General features: G+C 34.1%; 1 protein-coding gene across 1 annotated transcript in view; it reads left to right on the top strand.

Annotated features, from left to right (window-relative positions):
• The window catches only part of C3H2orf80 (chromosome 3 C2orf80 homolog), a 37,044-nt gene extending 15,819 nt beyond the window's left edge, over positions 1-21,225 (top strand). The window contains 6 exon segments of the mRNA XM_051983669.1: positions 1,417-1,499; positions 4,400-4,487; positions 5,576-5,653; positions 16,730-16,817; positions 18,463-18,575; positions 20,691-21,225. Of these exon segments, the coding sequence (XP_051839629.1) occupies positions 1,417-1,499; positions 4,400-4,487; positions 5,576-5,653; positions 16,730-16,817; positions 18,463-18,575; positions 20,691-20,804 (564 nt within the window). The 3' untranslated portion in view covers positions 20,805-21,225.

Below are 21,225 nucleotides of genomic sequence, written 5' to 3' on the forward strand. Positions count from 1 at the left end.
TGTTGGCATGGGGTTAGTGGCAGGGGAGAATAACTCTTGTGAGATCAAGATTAAGTATATGAGAATTCATTTATTGTCATACTCTTCACTATATTAATAGATAATAGGATCATAAATTTAAAGTTAAAAGGGGCCTTATAAGTCAAGTCTAAACCTTTGAGTTTACACATTTAAACCTAAAACCTAGAAAGGCTCTAGAATGAGAAAGGTCCCACAGATAGTAAGAGCTGAGATTTGAGTCCAGATCTTCTGACTTTTAAATCATTTCATTTTCTATTGTCATACTTTTTCTCTTATTTTTTTAAAACAATGAAAAAATACTGATTATCTTTGCTCTTAAATATAGTCAACTCCTAAATTGCATAGTGGAGGAAATGGAAGATTTTAAAATGTTGAAATAATCTTTGAGCCAAATGACAATAGAAGGGGAGGAGTTGTTTGTCAAAGGGCAGCATCAGTGTTGGAATTGGAATCAGGAAGATATGAATTCAAATCCCAAGTCTTACGCTTAGCAGTTGAATAACTGTGGATAATCATTTTGTCTCATTAAGCCTCGGTTTTCTTAGCTCTAAAATGAGAATAACACAACAGTTTAATAGCACTGTTGCAAACCAAACAAAGTAATGTATAAAAATACTTTGCAAACTATATTTGATTTTTTGAACTATCTCATTATTTCATGTAGGCTGGAAGCACAGTGGCCACTCACAGATACAATTCTCACATTGATCAGCCTGAAAGCTTTAACTTATTCCTTTCCTCTTTTCTTCCTCTGTCCTCCTCAACCCTAGTCTGTGCTGATTCACCCTTCTTTTGGAAGTCTCCACTCTTGGGGGGCTCACCATATTAGTGCTAGACTTGATGTGGATACCTGACTGATTTAACTCTGTTTTAATTCAGAATTTCTAAACCCAAGCAATCCACCAGTCTCAGTAGAAAGGAATTCTAAGTAAATAATACTATTATTTCTCCAAATAATTCTCCCTTTGAGATGATCTGAAGAAAATATGCTTATTTTTGTCTATTTTAGATAAAAATTCACAATCCAAAAATGTAAAGAAGCATTAAGGAATAATAGGCTAAGAATATATTAGTATTGAGGACATTTAAAGACATTACGATACCTAGAACACTTCACACATTTCAAAGTATTTTGTAAATGTTATGATATACACTTTTTGTTTTTGACAAATATAGATATCTTGACAGTTTGCTAAATTGGTGTTGCAGCCCCCTGTTGTTATTTTCTTTTCATGCAAAATATCTTTGCTTTTAGGCTCATTATGCTTTGACTATCAGTGTTGCTTTACAATGGCTTGGTTACAAAGAAGAGCAAATACATTTGGATTGGGAGAAAGTGTGAGTATCTAACCCCTGTTGTTATTTTCTTTTCATGCAAAATATCTTTGCTTTTAGGCTCATTATGATTTGACCATCAGTGTTGCTTTACAATGGCTTGGTTACAAAGAAGACCAAATACATTTGGATTGGGAGAAAGTGTGAGTATCTTGAGATTCTTTTTGCTTTAGAGGTTCAAGAGAACTCCTGAGTTTGAAAATCACTTTCCTGTTGGAGATCTTAAGGGTTTTTCTGAGCCTTATCATTCTTTCTCTTTTTTGTATGCAATGTATTATTTTTACACATCCATATAAATATATGTGTGTATTTTATATATATATGCATATGTATTTCATAACATTTTATTTTGAGCAAAGTATTTCTTATGTTTCAAAATCCCTTAAACTTATTGTTCTTTTATTCTCACAACAATTCTTTCTTTCTTTCTTTTTTGGTACATCAGTGTTTTTTTTATTTGTATTTCTCTTATAAAATGATTTAAAGCAATTCTCTCTTTTTTTTTTTTTTTTTGAAAGCTTTTTATTTTCAAAATATATGCATGGATAATTTTTCAACATTGACCTTATGTTCCAAATTTTCCCCTCCTTCCCCCAACTCTCTTCCTTATGTTTGGGACAAAAAGACCTACCCAAATTGACTACTACAGAGATCACTCATAGAAAGCAGAATTATTTGTTAGAATCTCGAGAAGCAGACCCCATCCTGGTCTGTGAGCCAATTTCACAGCAGGAGAGAGCCACTCCCTTGAAAATGTTCACAGCTTTTATATTATTTCAGACAGGGATCCCCCCAAATCCCAGCCTCTATATGATGTGATTGGTCACATAAGTCTTTATTCCCCTATTTGGTCAGGGGAATGTAGTAGATGTATAGCTTTCTCACCAGTGTCCTTCTTTGAACAATAGAATGTAGTCCAGACCTTATCCAAAATCATATTCTTCCTCACCATGATCCTCTTTTAGACAGTGGAATGTAGTCCAGGCCTTATCTAAAATCATATGTTTCCTAAACTGAGGCATTTAAGGTTTTAGATAACAGTCCCTGATCAATAGATACTTGATCTGTAAGTTCTTCACCTTTTCCCCACACACCTAGATGTGGGCCTTATCATTCTATGATACTATGCTTGAGAAGCAGTGGATTGGAGTGGAATGAATAGTAGCTGCCAATCAGAAAACTTGAGTTTGAATCCTACCCATAGTCTTATACTATGTGAACTTCAGCAAATCACTTAAACCTTTTTGGGCCCACAAAGTAGCCCTTATTTATAAGACATTATGATGAAGTTAAATCTAGATAAGCTCTAATTATCATTTACAGCTCCGAGTTCTACAAAACTGGAAGAAATTCATATTGCCATTGACTTGGGAAATGACTACATTTATGCCTTGAATATCACTAATTAATTAATTTTCTACTGGGAAAAAAGGTCAAATCAAATCATAACAATACCCTATCTCAAAAATATGATGAAACTTGGAATAACTTTTGTGATATAAAAATCCCTGTTTATTAGTGGCTATGATCTTGTTCTTCTTGTTCTTCTTGTTCTTCTTGTTCTTGTTCTTCTTCTTCTCCTTCTCCTTCTCCTTCTTCTTTTCCTCCTCCTCCTCCTCCTCCTCCTCCTCCTTCTTCTTCTTTTTCTTCTTCTTCTTCTTCTTCTTTATCATCATCATCATCTTCGTCTTCTTCGTCTTATTCTTCGTCTCAATAATAGCATTAGTTTCTTAAGGATCATTAATAAAAGAGTCTAAGGACTTGGTATTCTGTTCCCTCTTCTCTACTTACACAGTTATCACTCTACTTCAGGTTCTCTGACTTTGTGAAATTTTTTTCTTTCTTTCTTTTTTTTTTTTTTTTTTAACAATGATAGCATTGTATGTGAAGACTCAAGTATGACCCCAAGATTGTGTATTTGAGTGACTTGGAAGAATGGCAATGTTCTTGACAGTAATTGGGAAGTGTGGAAGAAAGGAAGATTTGGGGACTAAGATAATGTGATAAGATCTGGGATGCAGACCATAATCCAACTATTATCTGCACAATAATAATAGCAATAATGGCTTTTTAAGGTTTGCAAAGACTTCACATATGGTATCTCATTTGATCCTCTCTGGAATTCCATTTTCTATTTTGGAAAATGATGAAGTTGTACTAGATGGTTTATGAGGCCAGTCCCAGCTCTAGGTTTGCAGTCTATGATTGTTGTCTTCTTTTCCTGGCCTACTTATTCTTTCCCACCCAAATGGGGAAAAATGGGGGGGGGGGTCTTACTAATTATTACCTCCAGATCACATGGTTTTCTCTCTAAACAGAGCATTCTACAGCCACAAGGCGATCTGAGGATGGGAGAAGGATATGTTCAGGAGATTGGTGGAAGGCAGATATAGGGCATTAGAGGGAAGAGAGTTTTCCCAATGTGTCTGCTCAACAGCTGCTGTGATTTGAGGTTGTCCTTAGGTTAAAACTGCCCAGAGAAACTGATACCCCAATATGGGGAGGTTGAAGCTTGAACAGTAGAGGGAAGAATGTAGTTTTAGGAGATAAGAGTGGATTTGTTTATTTTGGAGATAAGACCAACAACTGATTATTGTGAGGAAAATGTTCTTCCTAACCTGTGATTGGTTGATCCCACATCCTTTAAGGTCAGGTCACAGTTCTCTATGTGATCAGAAAGCCCCCAGTTTGGCAATCATTAGTTTAGAGTATCACCCTGATAAAATTTCGGTCACAGATAAAGTTCCTGTAGCCAGTTTCTTTCATGGTCTCAAACTGGGCAACTTTATTGTGGAAGGCCATTTTATAAATGTAAATTTTTAGTCACAGTGAAGACAGAGTGGAAAACCTATGATAAATCAATGTAAATCTACAGAGAATGGGAAGGAGAATAGTGCTTAATATATGACCTACTCACTGATAGTGGGTCAAATGAGTCATATTATCTTGATATGCAAATTAAGCAGCATATAATTACTTTATAAATGATCATCTTCAATCTGGGGTCATATAGACAAACTTATTTATCTGTTTCTCTTTCCAGGAAGGTACCATTCCGTTGCAGGCATGTATTTCCAAACCGCCTTGAACGAGAAGCTATTATATTATCATTTTATGCTGGGATTCTGATGGTAAGGAAGGAAATGAAATTTTATGAAATGTTTATCCCTATTGTTTGTTGAATGTTTCTAATTTACACACACACACACACACACACACACACACACACACACACCCCACTTTCTAAAAATTTTTAATAACTTTTTATTTACAAGTTATATGCATGGGTAATTTTACAGCATTGACAACTGCCAATCTTTTGTTACAATTTTTCCCCTCTTCCCCCCACCCCCTCCCCTAGATGGCAGGATGACCAATACATGTTAAATATATTAAAGTATAAATTAAATGCAAAATAAATATACATATCCAAACCATTATTTTGCTGTACAAAAAGAATCAGACTCTGAAATATTGTACAATTAACCTGTGAAGGAAATCAAAAAATGTAGGCGGGCAAAAATATAGGGATTGGGAATTCAATGTAATGGGTCTTAGTCAGCTCCCAGAATTCTTTCACTGGGTGTAGCTGGTTCAATTCATTGCTGCTCCATTAGAACGGATTTGGTTCATCTCATTGCTGAAGATGGCCAGGTCCATCAGAATTGATCATCATATAGTATTGTTGTTGAAGTATATAATGGTCTCCTGGTCCTGCTCATTTCACTCAGAATCAGTTCAACACATGACACTTTTAAAAGCAAAGTTAAAGAATTTGGTGTAATGGAAAAAGCATTGTATTGGGGAGGTTTTATGACCTGGATTCAAATTCAGACCCTCCTGTAGCTAAATAATCTTTTGAAAATCAACCTTTCTGATCCCAGTTTTATTATCCACAATTAGAGAAGAAAGGAACTCGATGGATAGGAATTGGATTAGATTATCTCCAAGATCCTTTACTAATTTAATCTCATGATTCAGTGATTCTAAGTTCTATTTTCCTATTATTTAAGAAACCTGTTTAAGTATTATTAATAGGGAACTTTAACAACATTTATTTAAAATGTAAAGTGTTAAAAAAACATCATAGCTGTAGTATCATTGTGAGATAACTAATACTCTAAACCTTATGATTAAGAAACATAAAAGATTCTTGATATTAATTAGGGACATGATATTTGAGATGTAGACAAACTTGACATATGAATTTATTTAATAGAACAGTCTCCCAATTGAAGAAATCTTTGAAATTTATGATAATCACCCCTCTGCAAAGAACTGGCCTGGTGCTAAGAAGGTAAGTCATTAATAAATTGCCTATCCATCTTTCTTTAAAAAAACATTTTTATTCTGAACTTAATAGAATCTAGATAAAATGAGCTTTTCCTTATATATAGTAGAATAAAGAAAATTGCATACAAAACAAAAATCTCTATATGTGCATCTTGGTTTTCTTTTTAAGAAAGTGATAAATTCAGCATATAATTTTCAAAGCTGTGACTATTATTGTTCTTTTCTGTGCATTAAAAGGAAAATGCTGCAGTAGCCTCTTTTCTTTTTTCTTTTTTTTATAACTCTATGCCTTTTACTTTCCCCCCACTCCTCACTATTTTGCCTTTATTTTCAATAAATAAAATTGCATTCCAAGACAAAGATATAAATTATTAACATTTGATCAAAGCATATTTTAAAAAATCAAAAATATTATTGGATCAATAAAATTTTCTTAAATGAAATTTGTGAAATTTCCTTGACACTCCCTTGCATATAATATATGGAGTTCTGTACAGTGCAAAGAATATTAAATATATATCTTAGAGACTTAGATCCAATTCTCTAATTTGCTGTATAACTGAACAAATCAATTAACTTTTCTCTTAGGATTATTGTGAAGAAATATGATATGAATGCTTTGATAGATTAAATGCTGTATACTCTCCAGCTCCATACTTGGATTTATTTGAAAAATTTTTTATTAACATATATGAACATGTTGCTTCCCCTATCTGATGGAGTCTAAGTTTCTTGAATGCAGGGATTGTTTCATTATTGCCTTGGCATGTTTACTGTTTAGCACAGTGCTTAATAAACAGTAGATATTTAATAAATGCTTATTAATTGAGTGATGAATTATGGAAAATTGAGACAATTATTCAAATAACTATTAAACTGCTAGTTTCTCCTGAACTATCCAAATAATTGAACAGTGTGTTTTTTTTTTCTTTTGAGCTACTGGATAATTGTCTTAATTCTTTATTTACAACCCTGTGAATATAGAATCAGCTTATTTCTACCTTTCACCATGATGTGAAATTTAGACCATCCCATGAGATACTGGGATTCCATTTTAGTGTCTCTAGTATTCTAAATGAGAGCATGATGTAGATGTTTAAAGAAGTAGAGCTAGTCTTCCATTAATAGTGAGCAAGAGAGATTCAGGAGGGATGATGGTTCAAAAGAAGTCTCATGGTGAAAAGGGATTCCTAAAGACTAGGAAAAAAGAAAATTTTAATAGCTGAAGCTGAGGAAGAGATGCATTTCAATCATGAAAGATGGGACACAATACAGCCATCTTGGTAGTAGTCATAGCATGATAGTTGTAGAGATAAAAGAGACTTTAGAGTTCTCTTAGTGAAATCTCATTTTTTAAGAGAAGAAAAACTTAAACCCTAATGAGAAGTGAAATAACTTTTCCAGGGTCTCACAGAAACAAGAGTTGAAGCAAGGTTCTTTGTTCTTTGACTCCAGTCCTAATGTTCTCTCCATTGAACTAGACCATTCTTTCTATTGGACTGCTGTTCATTCATTCACTTGTATCCAAATCTTCCTCCCTCCATAGACCACAGCACACTAGATTCTTCTGTTCTCCATTATCTCTACTACCCTCTACTCTCTCAAAGACTGTCCAAGCTCATTTTTGCTGCTTCCATGTTGCTATCTATCCATCTCATCCTCTACATTCTCTTCTCCTTTTGCCTTCAATCTTTCCCTACTAATGTAGGGAAATGTAGGGAATGTAGGTTGTTTCCAAAGAACTCTATCTTCTCATTATGCAGACAAAATATTTAAACTTCAGCTTCAGTATTTTTCTTTCCGATGCATAGACTGAATTAAATTCTTTTAATTAATGACTTATTTGATCTCCTTGCTGTTCAAGAGACTCTCAAAAGTCTTCCTCCAGCACCACAGTTCTCTGTTCTCCTTCACCCTCATTACACAATTGGTCTATATAATTTCCCACTAATACTAATTTTTGAGGATGGCTTTTATATAGGGATATGCTGGTAAATATTTAACAACAGGCTCTCTGGAGGGGGGAAATATACCATGATACACTTTAAAGTTTATTTTGCATTGTTCGCATTTCTATATTAACTTCTTAAGTCTGGGCAATTAATAAAACAATAAATCAAAGAGCTGATATATGGAGCAGTGGTCAAAATACTGGCCCTGAAGTCAGGAGGACTTGAGTTCAAATCTATCCTCAGGTACTTAATACTTTCTAGCTGTGTGATCCTAGGCAAGTCACTTAACCCTAATTGCCTTCCCAAAACAAATAAATAAAAACAATTCAAGCTTGAATTTTGTTTGCTGTGTGGCTTAATTTCAGTTTTGGTATGATGAGGTTCTGCAATGGTGGAGGCCATCAGCTTGTCTAAAGAGGGGCAACTAGCCCATATCAGAAATAAATTAGATTAAAGTTCCAATACTGATCAGAGTGGGATTAGGCCCATGAGTAATCCTTGTACTTCAGTGTGGGCAGACTAGAAGATATATTCCTTTAAAAAATTTTTAAATCAATTACAGAAGTACAGAGTGGGGGAGAATTGGCTTAATAGCCGTTTGTATGAACAAGATGTAGAGATTTAGTTGATTGACTCATTAGAAGCCAACAGTGTGATCCAACTACTCAAAAAAAAAAAATTAATGCAATTTTATGTTGTATTAATCCCAAGTAGTTCCCAGACTAAAACTAGAATTTTGCAATCAGTTTGAGATAACTATCCTTTTTTAATTTTTAGTTTGCCCAGTTACATGTAAAAACAATATTTTTTGATTATGTATGTACATTCGTTTTTTAAACATATTTTCTTATGTATCAGGCTGGGAGAGAAAAATCAGAACAAAAGGGAAAAACCATAAGAGAAAAAAATAGAAGAAAAGGGGGAAAAATGAATGCAGCATTATTGAGTTACATTCAGTCTCCATAATTCTCTCAGTGGATATGAATGGTGTTTCCCATCTAAAATTTATTGGGATTGCCTTATATCACTGAACAGCTGAGAAGAACCAAGTTTGTCACAGTTGATCATCACATAATCTTGCTGTTGCTGTGTACTATGTTTTCCTGGTTCTGCTTGTTTCACTCAGCATCAGTTCATGTAAAAAAAAAACCTTTCTAAAATCAGCCAGTCCATCATTTTTTATAGAATAATAATATTCTATAACTCTCATTTACTATATAACTTACTCAGAATTTCACAATTGACGGGCAAAAATCTTTCCTTCCTTCCTCCCTTCCTCCCTTCCTTCCTTCCTCCCTTCCTCCCTTCCTTCCTTCCTCCCTTCCTCCCTTCCTCCCTTCCTTCCTTCTTTCTCTCTTCCTCCCTCCCTTCCTTCCTTCTCTCTTCCTCCCTTTTTCCCTCCCTTCCTTCCTCCCTTCTTCTATCTCTTCCTTCCTTCTTCCCTCCCTTCTTTCCTTGTTTCCTTCCTTCTTTTTTCTTTCCTTCCTTCCTTCCTCTCTCCCTCCCTCTTTCCTTTGCTCCCTCCCTTCCTCTCTTTCTCCCTTCCTCCCTCCCTCCCTTCCTTTCTCCCTTCCTCCCTTCTTCCGTCTCTTCCTTCCTTCTTCCTTCCCTTCCTTCCTTCTTCCCTCTCTCCCTCCCTTCCTTCCTTCCTTTTTTGGCAAGATATTTGGGGTTAAATAACTTGCTTAGGGTCTCACAGCTAGTACATGTTAAATGTCTAAGGTCGGATTTGAATTCAGGTCCTCCTAATTTCAGGATAGGTGCTCTATTTACTGTGCCATCTAGCTGCTCTGAGATACCTATTTTGTTAGGTATCAAAGAAGCAGGTATCCTGAAGACTGTGATGAGGATAGTGATAAGTCTGAAAACTCTGAAACTGAGATGTTTAGGCTGGAATGAAGAAGAACAAGACCAGAGATGAAAGATATCTTCAATCATTCGAAAGCCTGTGTGGATAAATGGAATAGATTTACTTTATATAGCTCTAGAAGAAAGAATTAAGATGAATAAATGTAAGTTAATTGAGCATATTTCTCCTTGATATCTGTGATTTAGTAAAAAGTTTCCACAGTTTGGAGGTGTAATGGGCCAGAACTCTGGAGAAATGTACTTGAAACAAGGATTTTTACAACAAGGTGTTAACTCAGTGGAATTGATAATATAATGGTTATCTAGTTTAACTGGTGACTAATAATTGATTTAATTTTACAATAAATAATGATTACCTAGTGGTATATGATTGGCTTATACACAGTATTCATTTAATTGTAATAGAATATATAAACTGGGGACAAACTCAGCCACAGAAAAGAAGACTTGACCAGCCTCATGGTAGCTCTCCTGCCTTCATTACTGCTCCACTAAGACCAAGGACTTAGGCTGGTCCTGAGATCCTCCAAAGACCTAGTCTGGACAATATCTTTTAATCCACCCTGATGTGGGGACTCTAGAAAGCAATGGTGTGTTTTGTCACCCCTATTTGGGGTCTTTAGAAAGCAGGACATTACATTTGGATGTGCAGACTGTTGAACTGGCTGACTGACTGAAATTGCTGATTTAGACTGGGAGACTAAAGGAGACAATAAAGACTTTGGACTTTATCCCTCACTATTCTCGGAGTGACTATTCTGCTGAAACCAAGGCTGGCCCCGAGATCTCTAGAAAGCTAACCAGAACATTACATGGAGGGAATCTGAATTCTGGCTCTTGTAACTTAGTAGCCATGTGACATTGGACAAGTGACAATTTTTCTAAGCCTCGGTTGATTATTATGTAAAATAATTAAGCAAAGAGTTAGACTTAAATGATCTCTGAGATCCTTTAGGGCTGTGAAGCTATGATTCTATGATCTTATGAGAGATACACTTCCTTGAAAACTAGTCAGCTCCTTGCCAGTGGAAATATTTAAATAGCTTTTGAAAAATCAGCTATCAAGAATGTTGTAGAACAAATTTCTACAGTGGATGAAAAGATGAATATTAGTTGATGATAATTCCCCCTATGAATTGTAAACTCCTTGAGGGGCTATTTTTTTTGCCCTTTTGACATCCCCTGGACTTAGCACAGTACTTGACACAAAGTAGGTTCTTTTTTATTGATTGATTAACTAGAACCCAGCATCTCAGAAACTAAATCAGTTCTTTTTTATAGCAGTTATTCATTAGATTAAGCACTGACTAGGTGTCATAACTTTTATGGAAAATGAAAAACTATATGAAAAAAAATTTTTAATTTCATTTGGAATTTCTCATTTATTTAAGATTTAAATGACCATTGCCTCTTAAAGGATTTATTAGAGGTTTATTATAATACTTTTACATACAGGAAATATTCTTGTTTTTTAAAAAGATAATTCCACTGTGTTTTTGCTTAGATTTTATGTAATAAAATAGCTTATATAACTCTTCAAAATTTATGAAGTACTTTACAAATACTATCTCATCCTATCTTCACAACAACCCTGTGATGTTGATGCCTATTTTCATTTCCCATTTTATAGATCAGAAAATTGAGACAGGTGGAAATGAAGTGATCTACCAATAGTCATAAAGCCAGTGTCTGAGGCTGGATTTGATCTCAGATCTTTTTGTGACTCTTGATCTAGCCTTTTATCATTAGCTACTTGTATGAATAACTATGACTCTTTTTTTAAAATAAAGAGTCACCCAGGCAACTGCTAAAGGGCAATGACTGAAAATGAGATTTTAAATCTAGAAGGGAACTTAGAGCTCATTTAGTCCATTCTGCTAACTTACAGATAATGAAACTGAGTGTCAGAGAAATTAAGCAAGTGATACACAGATATGTGGCAGAGTCAAAGTAACCTGTATGTCTAGGAAACCCCTCTTTGCCTATGATAAACCAAGTATGTACCAGGTAAGGCAGCTTGTGAAGAATGTGCTATAAAACTTGAAATGTAAAGGACTAATTATTTTTTAAGAACAGTGTTTCCCAACCACTGAAACCCAGTGAAGATCAGTGGCAAACTACCAATATTCTCACTACTTAGATTTTTGGGAACTTAAAACATAACCTAGCAGAGGGCAGAGAGCTCCAATATGGAAAATTTGCAAATTTTGTTGATTGGCATTATAGCTTAGGTGGCAAAACATTGTACTCCATTGTACTCTACCCCTCACTGAACCTTAATTATACTCTTCTAAATAATTCACAATTAGTATTTGGAATGCAATATAGTTAGCATTTGCATAGTAATTTAAGGTTTGCAAAGTACTTTATAAATATCTTATTTGATCAATACTGGAAGGTACAGGATAATCTTTATGGCCCCTATTGTTAACCTTTACTGCCATCTAGTGTAACTCTAGCATTAATACAATTCAGTCTCAGTAATATACTGAGACTGAATTGGGTTTTCTGTCTCAATTTTTACTGGTTACTTGTCCACAGAATTAAAAAAGAAAAATTTGAGCAACTGAGAACTTCAAATAAACAATAAAAATAAACGCAATATATATCTTTTAGGTTTATTTGAAAGAAGAAAGTTAAGGTAAAGCTAAACTGTTCATTCACTTTAAAATTTAAGAACTATGGGAAATATATCCATATTTAAGCTACATATTGTTATTTAAGGTAGAGAGAATAAAACTGATAGTTCAGGGGAATAAAACAGAAATAAGAAGGGGAGAAAAAAATAAAAAGATAACTAAAAGAGGGGGTGAGATGGAGAATACTAGGTAAAAAAGGGGAAAAAATTAGAATGAGTCTAGCATGCCAAATTCTTCTAGCAGACCTTTCTCTCTGCAGCTTTCACCCCTACCTTGATCTGTTTAAAATCCTTTCTATTGTCCCATATTCAAAATCTTTGTATCAAATTAGAAGAAAAGGGAATCCCTATATAACTAGAATAAAAAATAAAAATGGGACAACAGCATTAAATGTTTTCATAGGACATCCAACATGATATGCTGTCAAGACTAGGAAAAAAAATGAGAACTGAAAAAAAAAAGAAAAAGACTATTTCTTAGAGAAGTTTCCTCAGGCAAAATAGTTTCAATTTGAGAGAGGTCGACAGATTAAACTATCTTAGTTGGCAAGTGTTTAAATGTGGCAGCCAAGGTAACATAGACTACAAACATATTAACAAAACAATAAGGAAGAGAAAGAAGGAAGATTAGCAATGTCACTGCATAAAAAAAGTAAAAAGCAATGGAAAGGAAAACAAACTTTCAAGGGACATGACATCAGATCTAAATTTGTCAGTTGATTCTAAGAACATATGAAGAGGAAACCAAAAGGAAGTAACAAAGCAACAAAGATGAAAAGGAACAGACTTGCCAATCTTTTTACATCAGTAATGAGAATAGAACTGTCACATTTAGACTTTAAACTTCATTCATATATTCTGGGAGGGTATATCAGTGACTCAATGTTAAGAGGCAGCAAGATTTGACAGAATATATACAGAAAAAAATTAATATGAGACAACTTAGTTTTTAAGGTACTCAGGAATTTGTTGTCAAGATTTTTTAAAAGTATGAATATATAAACTGTGATAGATGCTTTTGGTGGGGAGGGGGACAGAAGGAAGTGAGCTAAACCTCTGATTTCATCAACATTGGAATCTTCTAATGTATAAACTTTCTCCATTGATAAAAATCAGAAATTTATCAGTATCTTAGGCTGAAGGAATTGGATGGATCACTGAGATGGTTTTCAGTCAAACAGGAAGTATTTATTTGGGTTCACCCTGGTTTTCTGAAAATTAGGCATAATGGTTCAGAGGTAAATATCAAGCTAGTGGACTCAGTTTGCTCTCAGTACCAAGGACAGCAAAAATTCCAGTTTAGTTATACAAAAGAACAGAAACAAAAATGAAAGCCTCACTAATTTTTATCTTGCCTTACACTACTAATTGTCAATAATGAAGTTTTATATTTGTGAATATCTTGTATATAATTTAAGTTTCCTATAGGTAGAATGAAGATTTTTTTCTTTATATCCCACAAATAATCTAGCACAATGCTTTGCACACAGTAAGTACTCAGTAAAAATTGAATTGCATTACATTTTAGTTTTAGGTATTAGCCAATCATTGCTTAAATTTGAATAACAAGATATGGGAAATTAAAATATGAAAAAACTTATAGTTTTAAGATCAAACATGTTTATTAAAGGACAGGCAGAAGCAATTGGAAACCAGTTGCTTTATAATCTAGTCCCATTGAGTCCAAACATTTCACATTGTTGGCCTTGAGTCTCTGTTTTATATACTCTAAGGAGGCCTGCAATTTCTGCTGTCATCAAGCATAGAATAATTAACATAATTAATCATCATCTGCAATAATTGGGAATTTAATAATTAACCATTAATTTCAATTAAAATTAAATCATATAGGTAATTATATATTAATGATTGTTAAAATACATAAAATAGAATTCTATATAGGTATGCATATTACACATATACATGCATATATATATGAAGGAAACAGGAAGAAAATATAGTTCATTAAGTCAAAATCTAAGTTCAAATCCTAATTCTGCAACTCATTACCTATATGACCTTGAACAAATTGACTACCAAATCTCTCTGAGCATTAATTTTCTCATCTGCAAAATGGGGGGAGGCAGGATATGGACTAGAAGACTTCCAAAATTACTTTAATTCAAAATCTACAATCTTGTGATACGAAGCTGTGGAAACCATCATTTGTAATAAGATAGGATATGGAAGAAATAACAAAATGTCATCCATCATTCCAAATGAAAGTTAACTGATCAATTCTTAGCCAGGTATGGGGGCAAATAAGTCTGCCTATGGATTAAAATTCATGACAATTTTTAATTCTTCCCAAGAAAGTCTCTGATCTTTAAAGGCTTATTGTGTAGAGTTCTGCACAAGGCATTATAAGATGAATTACTATATATGTAGGAGATATAAGATTAGGTATTTGCCTGTGTTGCCAAGAACAGAGCTGAGCAAGCACTTGATTAGGAATTTAAATTAATGTTTTTCTCCCTATTGTCCTTGGATGGTTCAGTAGAAAGAAATCTAGATTTGGAGTGAAAGGATCCATGCTGTGAATATAGAGACTGAACATTGAGAAAGCAGAAAAATTGTCTGTCAAAGATATACTTCAACTTTTTCAGCCATTAATCATTTTCATTTTGGCAATTAACCTCTTTCTCACTGGTAGGATGAGACAAGATCCTGCTAAAACTATCATAGGCTAAAGTGGAATAAAACCTATATAAAGAGGTGATATAAATGATAAAGAAAAATTATAAGGCAGTTAAAAAAATACAGCTTTCTACAAAAGTTTTGTTCTTCTGTTTGCTTGTGACAAAGATGCAAACCTGAGTTTTCTAAGATTATAATAACCAAATGCAAGTGCTGGAAAAGCTTTCTAAACTGGAAAGGCTTTGAGTAAAGACTTTGACAGACTGTGTATTTGACCTCTAGCCTACATTCATCTAGAGGCTCAACCCTTAAAGGTTGGCTCCCAGATAATTAGTTTTGGTCCTAGCAATTTAGCAGAAGACAGTCTTCAAATGAGGGGAATACCAAACTCGGTGAAATCACAGACTTAGAAAAGTATTTCAATTCAATCTGAAAATCTTCATCCAATTCTTATTTGGTGCAGAGCACTCTAAATAAAATGCAATGTTTATATAAGATATTGTTAGTCTCCAATATAACTTCAATACTATTTATATTGAAGAATATAAGATTTTGTTCAATCTCCGGATTGAAATTACAGCCTAAAAGGGGATGCTAGCACATAAATAAATGTAATTCCAAATGATACACAAGGCTGTAAGAGAGGTGAATAGTTCCTAGAAAGATCTAATCACTTAAGGATCAGGGAAGATGCTCTTTGAGTTTGAGCTCTAAAATTGGACAGAAATTCCAACTTCGAGTGTGAAGGGAGAAGAGGTCTTTATAGTCATGAAGAAAAAAAACCATAAGCAAAAACACTGATGTGGAAAAAACGCAAGTTGCATTTGGGGGTAGAATAAATAATTCACTGTCAGAATGTGTAGTCTCTTGAATACCCTGACAAAGGAGAATGAACTATATTTGTTAGACAATGGGTAGTTACTAAAGGATTTTGAAAGGAAATGTAACATGATTAGTCTTATGGATAAGGATAAGTCTGTAAATTGGGAAACTCTCCTGGAGGTTGAAAAGTAACACCCAGAAGAACTGGAAATAAATGAATCAGATCAACTTTAGAGGCAATAAAGCAGGTATGGGAGCCTTTTTTCTGCCAAGGGCCATTTGGATATTTATAACATTATTCTCAGGCCATACCAAACTATCAACTTATAGAACCCAAACAGTGGGAAGCTGTTATACCTAGCTTTCAGCTCATCATTGCCTGTGGTTGTCTTGGCAGATGATTTCATGAGCTTTATATGCCCCATAGGCTGGATGTTCCCCATCCCTGTAATAAGGGAATGGTCTGGAAGTAGTAATGGGTTGGAAAGAATATGGCAACTCTTCCTGAGGATGCAAGTCAGGAAGTTCCAGGAGAGAAATCCAATGGAGAAGGTTGTAAGGAATACATCATGCTCACTCTAAAAACAAGCTTTTGTTAGGAAGGATTGAACCATTCAAAGATACAATAGGGGAGTCTATTAAGCATAAAGAAGAGATTCTAGTAGCCTTAAAAAGTTGGGAAAAGAGACAACCATATTAAAATAGACTTGAGGAGGAACAGGACTTAGCTGAATAGAAATGAAGTTTACATTGAAATATAAAATGTAGTATATAAAATGGAACATTAGTTATATCTAATAACTAAGAGAGTGATTGAAATTCAAACAAATTTTTTTTTCATTCTTTGTGGTTATACCCCTAGTACCTAACACAGTGTCTGTCACATGGTGAACTCCTTTTTGTTGTTGTTGTTGAGGCAATTGGGATTAAGTGACTTGCCCAGAGTCACACAGTTAGGAAGTGTCTGAGGTTAGATTTGAACTCAGATCCTCCTGACTTCAGGGCTGGTGCTCTATCCACTGTACCACCTAGCTGCCCCACATGGTGGACTCTTAATAAATACTAGTTTGTTGATTGATTAAATAAGTCAAAGCAAATGAGCAAATTCTCTTCAAGATACAAATACATTCATCATTTTAAAGTTGTACTGTTTTTCTTTCAGGTTCCTAGAGCTCAAAACATTCATCTTTCATCACATCCTTTTGCCATGCTAACAGCTTCCAAGGCAGTAGAACATGCTCAGAAACAAAGTAAGCTTATTTATTTCAACTCACTCTCAATTTAAAAATCAATTTTATTGATTTTCTAAAATTTTATTTGATGTTTATTTGATTTTATTGATATTCATTAAACATTTATTAAGTACCTACAATGAGTCAGGCACTCTCCTAAGTGCTAGAGATACAATTGATAAAAAGATAGTCTCTGCTCTGAGGGAGCTTTCAATTTAATGTAGGGATACAACACACAAAAGGAGTTGGAAAAACAATGGATATATGGGGAAATAGGAGGTATTTATGTGCACATTTTGTCCTTTGAAGTTGAAAACGGGGATAATAGTAGATACAGCATACATTGAGCTGAAAAGCCCAGTTTCTACTCTGTATAAAAAATAGTGAGAAAAGTTTGATAGTTCACCCTCCAGTTCTTCAGACAGAAGAGAGAGGAGGCCAAAGGAGTTAATCAAGGCTTAGTTGAGCATGGTGATAAGATTAGTAACCATGAGTGTAACCTATCAGGTGCATCTTCTGTGGAGTAGTAGCCAAGAAGGAATTTATTGACCACCTTTTGTTTTTAATACCATCTACATTTCATAATATTTCTTCCTTCTAAAAAATTCATCCATTTAGAATAAAAAAGAGTTAAAAGAAACTAACATATTAAAAAAATCTGATATTACATGCAGGAATTTAAGCCTTATAGGGATAAGGTTTTTCAAAGAAACAGGAAGAAATGCCTTCTCATATATCTTGTCAATGCTTGGGCATTGACATTTCATATCATTTAGTTTCAATTATTTTGTCCTTTCCAATACATTGTTGTATTAATTATGCATATTTTCCTAGTTCTGTTTATTTCATTGGCATTAGTTCATATAAGTTTTCTCATTTTTCTCTGAATTCATTATGTTTGTCACTTCTTACACAGTAATTACACAGTAATATATCATTATATTCATGTATTCCAATAGGACTAGAATTCTCTAATCAATGGACATCATTCTTTGCTACCACAAAAAGTGTATAATATTTTTTGCTATAAATATATTTTTATTTTGCTATATATATTTTGCTAAGTATGGGGATATTCTTTTTATCATTTAGGTCCTTATTTTGCTTTACTTAAAAAGAAAAATAGGGTAATAAGTTTTATGAATTAGAGTAAAAGTTTGTAGGCAATTAGGTTTTCATTAACTAACCCTAGTTGATTTATAGGAGTCAGATTCACAAATATTATCAGTTTCTACCAAAGAAAAATTATTTATCAGAGCTACTGAAAATGGAAATAAGACAATCTTGATGAGTGAGGTAGCCCCTTTCTGATAGTATTAGGTATTATATAGGCCCTGCAAAAGAGCTCTGAACTCATGCCTCTTTGTGCCATAGAAATGAGCCTGGATTATTTAAGCCTACACCAGAAGAGACAACTGAAAGATACTACTAAATTAGAAAGATTTTGAGCCTTATAACATAGGACCAGCTTAGGTTGTAAGTTCTGGCAACCAAGTAATGAGTTTGAGCTACCATCATTCATGAAACTGTTTCCTTAGATGTGGAAATATTTCTATGTCAATGGAGGCAACACTGCCATCAATAATAGTCACAAGTTTTTGATGTATTAGTGTACAATGTACAGATTTAGATGTATTAATTATATCATTATGTGTGTCCCTAGGTATCAAGTTACGAAGGAGAATAGCCCATAGAAATGCTATCAATAGCTCGATAACAACCAAGGTAATGGAGCCAAAGTCAGCAAAGAACTCAGAAAAACAGCCAAAGATAAAAGTAAGTCTAGAAACCCAAAATGGAAGCTATTAAACTATTATTATTTATTGGAAACTGTTATTAAACTGTTGCTAAATGGTTGAAGAAAAGCAGACTTATTCCCATAGTTTTTAAGTATTTCTAAGAGTCAGTGTGGAACAGTAGAGAGATAAATTCATGAGCTTAAGATCAGAAAAATTTAGATTCAAATTCTTTGACACTCACTATAAAATGTATAACTGTGGACAGGTCTCAGTATTGCAGTGTCTTGAGCATCTTTCTTTTTTTTAAAACAATAGTCTTTATTTTCAAAATATATGCAAAAATAGTTTTCAATATTCATTCTTATAAAAGCTAGTGTTAGATTAAATTTCTCTTCTGGAAGAAAAAAAAAAGCAAAAGTTAGTGTTCCAAATTTTTCTTCCTCCTTTTTCCTCATTCTCCTCAATGGCAAGTAATCCAATATAGGTTAAAAATGTACAATTTTTCTATACATATTTCCACATTTATCGTGCTACATGAGAAAATTAAAATCAGAAAGGAAAAAAATGAGAAAAAAGCAAGGAAGCAACAACAAAAAAGATGAAAATACTATGCTGTAATCCATATTCACTCCCCATAGTCCTCTCTTAATGCAGATGGCTCTCTCCATCACAAGTCTATTGGAATTGGCCTGACTCATCTCATTGTTGAAAAGAGTTGGGATCTTTTTCAGACTATACATTAAAAAGAAGGTTCATGATTCCAATGAACTAATAAAGAAAGACACAGTAGGAACTGAATGTGGACTATAACTTAGTATTTTTACTCTTTTTGTTGTTGTTTGCTTGGATTTTGTTTTCTTTCTCTTTTTTTTTTCTTTTTAATCTGATTTGTCTTGTGCAGAATGATATTTGTGGAAATAAAGAAAGAGGGATTGCACTTATTTAACAATTATTGGATCACTTACTGACTTGGGGAGGGGTGGGGAAAAGAAGAGGTAAAATTAGAACATAGGGTTTTATAGAGGTGGGTGTCGAAAAATATCCATGTTTATATTTTGAAAATAAAAAGCTATAATTTTAAAAAAGAAAAGAAAAGAAGGTGCATAAGTATCTGCATCATAGAAGGAGTTTCCTTATTTGAGAGTTCCCTATATCAATGAAATCATATCTGGTCCCTATATCTCCCCATTACATTCCTGTATTTCATATTTTTGAAGGTATTTTTCCATAACTGCATTATCTTACTCCCATATACAGGTCTCTAGAAATGGCTTGACCTAAATTTGTTAGCAATAACTTGTAATATTGGGGGCAGCTAGGTGGCACAGGGGATAGAGTACCAGCCCTAAAGTCAAGAGGACTTGAGTTCAGATCTGGCCTCAGACATTTAACACTTCCTAGCTGTGTGACCCTGGGAAAGTCACTTAACCCTGATTGCCTCAGCAATAATAATAATAATAATAATAATAATTTGTAATGTTTCTCTAGTATTTATGAATTGATCATACTGGTTGGACATCCAGCCTTGGAGTAGGAAAAAGTTCAAATCTTGCCTCTGATCTCTACTGACAGTGAGACACTGGGCAAATCATACAAACATCTCAGTTCTAGACAACTCTCTAAGACAGTAAGTTGACAAGAAGGTGTTGATCTGCAACGGCAGAGAGAGTTTCTTTATCAGTGGTTTCAGTTTCTATTCTTTAAGATTTGCAAAGTGCTTTATATATTTATTATGTCACTGGAAACTCATAATAACCCTATGAAGTAGTTACTATTATCCCTATTTTACAGATGAGAAAACTGAGATCAAAAGAAGTTAAGTGACTTGTAAAGTGGTCCAGTCAGCCTAATTCAAATGCATGATTTGAACTCTAATATACCTGACTCCAAAGCCTATTTTCTATCCACTTCCCCACCTCTGCCAATTTGTTGAATTGAACTGAAAGGTAGTCATAAGAAATGGCACCCTCAATATCCCTTCTAGACAAAGAATCCAAGTTGGGGGGGAATTCTACATTTTTTCTCCATTTGATGCCCTTCCATCTTCTGTTTGATGTCTTATGTTCATACAACCTAGAGGCAAATTTAAAACAATCATCTTGACCACTCAGATTGGTGCTTTTTTACGAGACAAGAGTCTTATGTTTTGCAGATCTCTAAGGAAGTTGAAACTTGGAATCAAGGCAATGAGAGAATTGACAACCCAAGACACAATCAAAAAGCACCATCTGAGAAGACAAAACCTTGTGCTCCCCTCTTCCCATAAATACCAGCTCCAAGTAACACTGGCCCAGCCCCTAGGCTGTACTCTTGTATTTTCTGCTATTTTGTTGGTTTTTAGAAAAGTGCTCTTCTGATTCAGGTTATTCAAATAGGTGTGGATCTGATCCTGATCAGTGTTTTCCCAAGAACTGTTGACAAGGCATAGAACTAGTCTGCTCTGCAGATATTCGGTGCTGTGAAGTACATTTGAATAGCTTTCCTTCTAATTACTTGCTGGTTATACTTGCTTTGTGTCACAGTACATTTCAACTCCTTGGCACATTCTTCAAATGCTGACCTCTGAATGTTAAGATACTTAATTTTCCTAAGTAAAAGTTACAAGTTACAAGTTATTTCTTTTAGTGTGTTTTAATGTAGATATATTTATTTAATGATTGTTTATAATAAAGTACATATCCAACATA

Source organism: Antechinus flavipes, chromosome 3 (genome assembly GCF_016432865.1).
Source record: "Antechinus flavipes isolate AdamAnt ecotype Samford, QLD, Australia chromosome 3, AdamAnt_v2, whole genome shotgun sequence".
In the NCBI taxonomy this organism is placed as follows: domain Eukaryota; kingdom Metazoa; phylum Chordata; class Mammalia; order Dasyuromorphia; family Dasyuridae; genus Antechinus; species Antechinus flavipes.